At 33.9% G+C, this 10020-nt stretch overlaps 1 protein-coding gene across 1 annotated transcript in view; it reads right to left on the minus strand.

Moving 5' to 3' along the window:
* LOC143396691 (pregnancy zone protein-like) overlaps positions 1 to 8894 on the minus strand; it is a 43159-nt gene extending 34265 nt beyond the window's left edge. Inside the window, exons 1-9 of the mRNA XM_076852639.1 lie at positions 8812 to 8894; positions 7299 to 7482; positions 6408 to 6561; positions 6221 to 6273; positions 5589 to 5609; positions 4987 to 5155; positions 3562 to 3646; positions 1624 to 1747; positions 163 to 277 (exon numbers count right to left, since the gene is read on the minus strand). Of these exons, the coding sequence (XP_076708754.1) occupies positions 163 to 277; positions 1624 to 1747; positions 3562 to 3646; positions 4987 to 5155; positions 5589 to 5609; positions 6221 to 6273; positions 6408 to 6561; positions 7299 to 7482; positions 8812 to 8894 (988 nt within the window). The remainder of the gene's footprint in view (positions 1 to 162; positions 278 to 1623; positions 1748 to 3561; positions 3647 to 4986; positions 5156 to 5588; positions 5610 to 6220; positions 6274 to 6407; positions 6562 to 7298; positions 7483 to 8811) is intronic.
* Positions 8895 to 10020: the final 1126 nt, after the last annotated feature.

Consider the following 10020-nt stretch of genomic DNA (forward strand, 5'->3'; position numbering starts at 1 on the left):
TATGATCATACACATAAATATAAACATATTATTTAAAATTTTTAATGCCTTGAGGGGCCCATGTTTTCTTCATAATATGCTGAAACTATAAAATATTTTAAATGGAATGGAAGCTGGGTAAATGTTGATTGAATTAATAAATAATTTAAAAAGAATGCAAACCTGTTGCTTCCTCTCTGATTGTGGCTTCTACTTGTATTCTCATGTCATAGCCCCTTTGTCTCAGTTGAAACACTTTAGTTTTTACCAGTTGTGTGAAACATCCTTTATTGTCTGCCTGAAGAGAAAAGGAAAGAATTCCTGGGTCATCTAATTTGCTGTCAAAAAGTCATCAGTCTATGAACTTTTTATCGACTGTATAAATACATTTTATAAGTGTTCAGACTACATTTTTGGGGCATAAAGTTTCTTCGTTAATCATTGAATTATTCATTGTTAACCTTTGCCTTATCCCTTGTCTTCTGAATAATCCCATTTCGGACAGTGAACTTCTTAGAGTTTCCATGTGTACCATGATATTTGATAATTCTAGCTTTTGCCTGTTTTGCTTTCCAAATGGCAACTTTCTACCTTCCGTTCTTACTTTGGTCAAGGGTTGCTACTCCTCAAAACTCAACTCAGGCATAGTACATTCTAAGAAGCCTCTGTAACCACCTCCACCTAAATATTGCCTATGGATTATATTCTCTTAACTGCATTTTCATGATATTTTCTTGGATATTAATAGGAACACACACATTCAGGGACTAGATAAATCCTTCTAGTAATCAAGTTTCCAAAATAAATGTTGGGATTCATGTTTTCATTTTGTACTCATTTACATAAAAATATTTGTAGCACAATAAAATTGAATAATTTTAAAATTTGTTCACATACAGATGTTCTGATCACTTTAAAATAAAATTTATACTAGTCTCCTTGATATAGTAAAGATTTTGGCAGCTATAGTCCTCTCTTGGTTATCTTATTTATCTTGATAATCATCATCATCATACTCTTCATCCTGGCCTTTCATTTGAATTCTGCAGCTTTGATAAATAACTTTCATTTTTTTTTACCCTTGCAGCACCTGCTGTCCTTGTCATATCCTAGACTTTTACATACTTTTCCTGTGAATCAGTAACTTATGAATTCCATTTTTTCAATGCAACATATTCAACTTTCAGCTGTTTCGCTTAATTATTCTTAGTAAATCTCTTCTTTGATATAAGTGGGAACTCCAATCTGTTATACTTCTAGGCTGTCCTCTCCTGAACCTTGTTTTTACTTAACACTCTTCATAAGCAGTTTGGATCCATGACACATCATTCAATTCTCATACTAGCCAAATTCTTAGCACCTGCTACATTCTTCTGTCAAATTTGTATATTTTCTTATCCTTTCATACTTTATATTTGCATGATGATTGCTGTTGGAAGAAAATTATAAAATTGCCCAAACAAATAGAACAATAAATTCAAAAGCCCAACACTCCTAACACTGCCTGCCTTAAAAATTTTCCTTACTCCATAATTTTGCTTTTTGATTATTTTGAACATATTCTCTATTGTATTGTATTTATAATCGTAACCCATGAGAAAACAAGATCTGGTATTAGTGCTCTGAGGAGTTGTTTCCACATACCTGTTGGCTGAATTCTTCACAGATATTTTGTGAATGTTTGCCATGGCAAGTAGAACGGTATTGGGAATGTTTTCTGCATACATTAATTGTCACCAGACCAGGGACAGGCTTTCCATATGTGTATCTATAATATTAATGACGTCATACAAAATGTATTTAATATAAATGAAACAGATATTTCTTCACCTGATTTGACCTGTCTGTACATCCATCTTTTATGCACCTAAAGCAATGGTTGTACCTTCCATGGCATTTGCACTCCAGGAGCAATAATTCTGAGAGACTCTGTCTTAATTACCTTAGTAGGAATACATTTATGACTTTAAGAGAAATCACTGATTGAATCTTTTTGAAAGATCTCCAAATTCAAAGTTATAAGTTTAGTCTTTCTCAGATCTTTTTTCTCTCTCCATTGAGGTTTTACTCTAACACTGTCCTGTCTCTCACTTTCTCTGCTGTCTGATTATCTAGGTTATAATTCTAGTTTTGACAACATTTAAGTTGATTTAGGACAAAAAATAAAATAAGGGTGTGAAAAGAACATTATTTCTAAGTTCGCCTGCTGCAGCCTGGCTGGCTGGGCAAAATAGCCGAGGGGAGTGACAGGCAACTTGTGAAGGTTGATACAGCAGGTGCGGGAGCCGCTTTATTACCAGACAACAGAGGTATATATACACTTAACTAATTATACACAGCTTGTTTCAATCAACATCATCCAGATACAGCAATCCTCATCATCTTAACAATTATACACAGCTCAACTCAATTAACATCATCTTAATGACTGACTGGCATTACCCTTCAAACCATTCCTCCTGGCAAAGTGCCAGGTGCCATCTTGACTTGTTTGTGGCTCTCTACATTTGCCATAATTCCTAAGTATTTTAATAGGATAAATGGGAAAGTTAGAGAGAAAGTAGCAGCTACAAGTAAAAATGTGATTTATGAACAGTATCATAATGACTTGATTTACTTTTGCCACATATGATGGAAGGATATGATGCAAAGCTCAAATCAATTTATTTTTTTCTTAAAGTGTATTTTATGAACCAGCACCATTGAAATTACCTATAATATAGATTGAGATGCCAGATGCTTGAGTATTGCCCCAGGTTTATGGATAGAGTCTCTGTAGAGGGGACCAGAGGTGTTCATTTTAATTAAACACCTCCTATAAATTCTCATGTACCCTCAAGTTTGACTTCTGTAGCTTTTTTTGTAGCTGTGAAGTAGGTGAGGCTTAGCTTCAGTGCTCCATTCTTTCCTTTTCTAGTTTTCTCCTCAAAACTCCTATAATTGCTGATAAATATAAATTGCTGGTAACATGTAGAATTTCAATTAGATCTTGAATCTTATATGTAGATCTGGATCAAAAGGCTTCCCCTCTGATGAAAATATTTAAAGCATCAAGGCTCTTGAAAGGGATGAAAACATGTTACTCATGCTATTTTCAAAAGCAAGTTGAGGATTACATTAAGGTAATCAGGGAAGAAATAATTATGATTTGCATTTTTAATTCTATTATGTGTATCTAGGAATTAAAGTACAGCATTAAGGTACACTATTATATCTAAGTTCCAGTCTTTCATCCACTGTTTACTATGATTTAGAAATCACAATAATTCAAACAAGTATTTTGTCCTTTATGTGTTTTGTTTCCCTCATTGTAAATTGAGGATAATAATTATCTCTATTACACAGAGTTAGTATAAGAATAAAAATATGCTTAAAACATTATCTGTCACATTTTAAATGTCCAGTGAGTGATGTTATTATTAGTAGAAGTATCATATACATATATCTCTGCTCCTTAGTATAGACAAGCTGGGGAGAATTGTTACTCCCTGAATTAAAATCCTTCAAAGTCCAGCAACTTATTTAAAATACATTTCTTACATATAATATGGAGACAACAATGAAATAGCAAATGCAACTCACAAGCCACAGACGGATACCTCAAATTCTTCATCTAGAAAAGGAATAGTCTTGGGCATTTTTACTTGGACCTCAAATTTGGGTAAAACTGTTTTAAATAAAAGAGAAAAAGAGGTGAGAGTGGGTCAGAGATTTAAAAATATTAGTAATGGATTCCATTAGGGGAATTTATAACATAGGATCATGTAATTTGACTTCAATTATAGTAGGGAGCACGAGGGAAAATACTGACAAGAAGTTGGTCATTACCATGGGCACATTGTACTATGTCACCTTGGTTGAGCTAGCACTATATTTCCTAGACTGCTGTTCTCTGAGTTTGCACTGGATTTCAAAGGTAGAAGGAAAATAGTACCATAAGCCTCTGAAGATCATCACAGTAAGATATGGCAGCAGAGGGACAAATAGATTCCAGTGTGTCCTTAGTCTTTCTCTATGTGCAGCTTTTCTTCCTAAATATTAGCTTTGCTAATTAACAAAATCCCAGGCCATCACCATACCCTCAGCAATGGTTCCACTGAACTAATAACTATGTAGAGGTCACAGCCCTCTCTAGGTCCTTCCATAAGTTCCCCAGCATGGTACACTCTGGCCACTGAAGATGTGTTTTCTTCCCAGGTCCTTTGCAAATTTGAATCAATCCATCCCCATTAAATGTTCAGGTGTGGTTAGCAATATTCTCTGTCAAGTGATCCTGATAGAATCTTATTTTCTAGTCTCTCCCAGAGTTGTGTAAGAGGTTACTCCTATAATATAACTTTATTTTGTGATTTTCATGGATGTTCTGGTGAGCTTTGGGAATTTTTTTTTTTTATAAGACCTCTCAGCCATGGCATGAAACATTTATCTTTATTAGAAAATCCACATAATTTGTAACTAATTAGATGGATTCAATGTCTGATTTAGTAATTAGCTGATTGTTAAATTAACTGTTATAGTTTAATTGATTACAGAGTTGAACTATAATTTATTTGAGTACTAAATTACTAGGATTTAGATATCATAGTTGATTATTACAACAAGAATAAATTAAAAAATTATGAGATAATGCCAAGAAATACCTTCAGTTATAAGACAAATAAATATATTCATGGTGCATGTAGTTGACACAATGTATGGGTTAGCAATGAATATTTGAATAATCACTTGTAATTATTGAAATTTCTCTTGTTTCTTATTGGTTTTATGATTTTGATAAATGACTATATTTTTAGTATTTATATGCTCATTTGTAAAGTGAATATAATAATTGTATATGCCTCAGATGACTGTAGAGAGGATGAAATGAGATAATGCATGACAAGTGCTTAGCAAATACGCAAGTGAACAAAAAAACTTGGTAATTTTCAAAGACTGTTTGATAGACCTTGCTTGCTTCCTGTGTAAATACTACAGTGTTATACATGCCTTATTCTGCATAATTCTTACCATATTCTTTCACTTCAAAGGAGTGCTGTATTATTTTTCTAGACTCTTTCACCAGAATGACTTTGTAGAGACCCAGGAAGGGCTCCACAGACAGTGGGAAGGAGAGTTGCGTAAGTCCCCTTTGCAGATTGAGATCTTGCCATTGGAAAATTCGGTTCTTCTTTGGATTCTATAGGTAAAAATATTATGAGTTCATAGAAACAATTGAAATAGATACTTTTGAGTAGAGGGGCAGCTTTTCAGGTAATAATGACATTGGGTGTTAGAATTAATTGGTTGGCAAATTGGCACTATAACTATTAGCAACATTTTCAGTAGATTTTAGACTGAGAGAAGGAAAATAAGTTTATTAGCTCTGAGGTACTGCAGATGGCATTTCATGACATTTCATACTAGTACCTCTTTTGATATTATTAAATTGAATCATTTCAAGTAATTTTTCTTTCATTTGTATATAACCCACTTTTCCCAAATAATTTAAGGTAGACAGGGAAAATAGTATTTGTTAGTTTTGTTAAAGTAGTGATTGGAAGGAGAGAGGTAACTAAATGTTACTGGTAGTGAGTCCTCATTCCAACCTACATGCACAATCTATTACCTACCTCAATATAAATGACTGGGAACTGAAAAAAAAAAAAGAAAGAAAAAGTAGTATAGAGCATGTGATAGAGTTTAGAAAGAGAAAACTGGGAAGTCAACACTGATAAAAGTTTATGGATGGGGGAAGAAAGTATATTTCTTGTCCAAATAGGAACAAATGTTCCTTGTTTGGTTCATATAACTTTGTATGTTTAGTTTGGTACATAAATCTCTTAAGAAGTCATGTCTTTCTTTTTGTGAAATAACATACAATTGAGGAAACTTATTTGGATAAAGATCCAAATAGTAAGTTTATTATTATTTTCAAATGAGACGTGTTTTACAGGATGTGTGTGTGTGTGTGTGTGTGTGTGTGTGTGTGTGTGTGTGGTACTGGGGATTGAACCCAGTGCCTTGTGCATGTGAGGCAAGCACTCTACCAACTGTACCATATCCCCAACCTACAGAAGCTTTTTAAAAAGAGAAACCCAATATACTTTTGTTCACATTAATAAGATTGTGTGTGTGTGTGTGTGTGTGTGTGTGTGTGTGTGTGTGGAAGGATTAAGTATCTCTTACATTGGTTTCTGATTTTCCAATAGAATCTTAACTTTTGTCTATTTTCCTCAACCCCACCCACAGATATGAGACTTACCGTTTCATTCAATGGGTGAAAATTGATATCCACAGAGACAATGCGGAATCTCACTGAAATACACAGATTTTTTCCCCATGAAAACCCCAGTGGGAACCCAGGCTAGAAGTCCTATGATTGTTGAATCACATAATAAAAAATATGTACTTTCCCTCAAGGTGATCTTTGCTTTTTTGGCTCCTTATACCTGTTTGTCCCGGCTTGTATATGGGTTTGTCTGTCTGGACAAAGACCAGGCTCTCTGCTTTCATTACATACATTGGCTTCCTGCTTATGAAATGCTGGGTTGTCCCACTTATCAGCACGGTAATGAACGCTGCGAAAGATGGCAACTCTGGAATCTGCAAAATAGAAATGAGTGAAGAATCTACCCAGACTCACTTCTGAAAGCTTTGGCCTTCATGATTTTCCGTTTTCCTGGTAAGTCCCTGAGAATTAGAAAGGAACAAGGTTAAGGTCTACATTTCTTGTCTTATAAGTAGATTATTGCAATTGTGTAACAAGACACTAACAATTCATTGATTTGGTTGACAAGGAAAATATCACTTCAATAAAATGAACTAACTCTTTAATTCAGTCATATTAGTGAAAGAGGTGACATTTTCTCATTTTCATGGCTATATGGTGGTATTAAAATAATCATTATATTTTATTTTCCAAATGTCAATAACAAATTTATTTTATCGTTTGTAGTAAGTTAGTAGGATTAAAGATTTAAAACTTTAAGTGATAAAAGGCTATGTGAAATAAATCAACAATCAACCACCTGTGAGATCTTCGATAAGTGTCTTGACTTTAAGAATTTCAGTATTTATACCAATAATATTAAGAGTATAATTACATGACAAGTGTATTTTAAGATCAAATGAAATCCTATAGCTACTGTTACCTTTCAAATACTGCATTTGATCTCTTTGTGTTGTGTAAGCATATTCAGTATTGTAACTTACTCTGTACTCTTCATTTTCCTTCATTATGCTGCTTTTTTTTTCTTTTTTAAATTTGAGGGATGAGAACATAAGGTCTCAACTAAACACTTTCTCTAGCCACCTCCCTCATCCCAGTGGTTGATACTAACAATGAAGGGGCTGCAGTGGAAGGAGTTCCTGTCTGTCACCAGCTCTGTGAGGAGGTTCCTGCTCTGTGTTCCATACTCCAGATTCACATTCAGTGTCACCGTCTCATTCAGGTGATTAAGGATGACACAGGCCTTTTCAGGAACTCCAGCATAGAGCTGTGATGGGACCAGAACCATGTATTGCCTGTGGAGAAAAGGATCAAACAGAGAGTTCAAAAGATGTCAAAATTATTACTATTTTCTAGAAAATCTTCTCTATCATCCCCAATCATAGCGTAGAGCCAGATTTCAGATTTTAACCAGATTTCATGTTGCTCAAAGGCCAACATAAAAGACCATGGGAATTCAGAAAACATCAAATTAAAATTGCTATGCATCTTTTGCGTTTTAGAAACCTCTACCCTTGGAATATTAGAAAACTATGGGAAAGGAATCTAAGAGTTATCACATATGTTGGATAGAAATTCCAAATTTACATGAATTAATCAACAAGGCACTTTTGAAGGTATTAAGATCCTGTCTGCATGTGATCTTGAGTTCCATGTGACTACCACAAAGCACTTTGTTCCAGAAAAATTCTAGAAAAGTAACATTTAATACATGGGTGACACTAAATTGTTTTTGCTTCAGTTTAAGAAGCAATCTTATATCTTTCCTTTCTTTCACTCTGTGGTGATGAGAGCTGAACCAATCTAAGCAAGGCTCATCAGCAGACCCAACCAGTTACTTCCAGAAGAAAAGGCCATTCCCCTGTAGCCATTTACCTTTCCACTTATAATCACTCAAATATGCACTTCATGATGTTGTATGTTTGTTCACTTTTCTTTCTGAGTGTCTTTGTGTATCTGGAAAACTTAAATTAGCTTCCTAAGTCTTATCTCAAAAGCAGTTTCTTCTATGCAGAATTTGGGGATGGCCCTTTTCTTACAGCAGGTCCCTTGAAGAGTTAGGGTTTCTTGGCGGTATTCTCCTAAAATCCTGCAGTGCCTGCTCCTGTTTTGGGGTGGCTATATTTCATTTTCTGTATTCCATCTCTTTCCTTTTCTCTTCTCTGAGGTACTGAGGAAAAGATCTAAATTTTTTAAATCTGTGTATTCCCAAAACCTAATGCCAGACATTAAGATTTGCTGAAGGATTAAATGAATTGACACATAAATCCTGGCTTGTCTGTATGTAGGTCCCTCCATCCATCTTGGCAACCCCTCACATGGGGGAAAACACAGACACAGAGCCACTTCACAATGGCCAGAACACTGCTGTCTGCTTATGAGTAATAAAAATGTTTCCTTTTTTTTAAAAAAAAAATAAGAATACTATATTCTTTGGTGAATGTTTGACAAATATTGCTGCCTCATGTCTAAGTTTTGTAGAATTGTAATATGCCATTCCACATGAGTGATAACAATTTGCTGACCCTCTCAAGTAACAGGAAATCAGGAAATTTAAAAAGATCAAGAATGAGATAACACCATGGGAAAGAAGGACAATAGAATTTTGGGAAAATATTACTTACAGTTTTTCAGTAGCCAAAGCATCTCTGGAAAGAAGCAGAAAAAGTAGAATCAAGACTGGGTTGGGAAATTGACTTCCCCTCATGGTATAGAGAGGAACCGAAGAGAATGGGAGATGAGCTCTTGATGCTTTGAACTCTGATCTTGTTCCCGATTCACTGGTTTTTATTTTACCTGATGGGTAGAGAAGGTTAACTGTCAACCATCTATTTTTGTAACATATTAACTACTTCAGTATAAAAAAAATCAATTCTAGATAATTTCCAGGAACATCAATATTGTTCTATCCACATTTTTAAATTTTACAAATGTTTGACAGATAGTGCTTTAAGGCTGCCACTGGTACAGCTTATCAATCAGCACTTTAAATATTTTGGGGAAAAATCAGATGAATTACATGATTTGATGAAATAAATCAATATTCTTGACTTTTAAAAAAATATAATAAATGTAAATCTCTATTCCAGATTTTTTCTTGGTTATCCAGAGAGCATCACATTTATTCATTTAAGATTCATCCTCAGTGGTTCCTTTATAAAATAAGGAAATGAAATCTGTCACAGAATTCTAAACAAAAAAACTTGGAGGCAATTCCTCTAGTTTTTATAAGTTTAACTTTGTTTCAAATACCTATTCTTATATTTGTATTTTTAAACTCATGACACTTTTTTCAAGTTGAATTTTTAAAAAATGCCTTTATTTAATTTATTTATTAAAATACCACAATACTTTTATTTTATTTATTTGTTTTTATGTGTGCTGAGGATCAAACCCAGTGCCTCATGCATTCTAGGCAAGTATTCTACCACTGAGCTATAGCCTCAGCTCTTATATTTGTTTTTTTTTTATAAAGAAAATGGTGGTTCATTTGGATATAACCACCCATGTAATACAATTTTTAATTTCACTAAACCTCAAGAATACAAAGCCAATTAATTTATTTTACTCTCCAGGAAGTAAAATTTATTTGTTGAACATTCATGTTTAATTTTACCTAAGTAGAGATATTTTATCAATTGTGAGTCATCTTCCTGTTTGCCTTCCAGATAACATCCGAATGCTGTAATCCATTTGTTACTGAGTTCTCAAACTAAGAAAGATCCTACTATTATATTAATATAAACAGAACATCCCCAAATTGGAGTTTGCATATTTTGAGAAGAGCACTGTTTTAAATTATAAAATATGTAGAGAAAAAGGAACTTCTGAGT

Source organism: Callospermophilus lateralis, chromosome 4, assembly GCF_048772815.1.
Source record: "Callospermophilus lateralis isolate mCalLat2 chromosome 4, mCalLat2.hap1, whole genome shotgun sequence".
Taxonomy (NCBI): Eukaryota; Metazoa; Chordata; class Mammalia; order Rodentia; family Sciuridae; genus Callospermophilus; species Callospermophilus lateralis.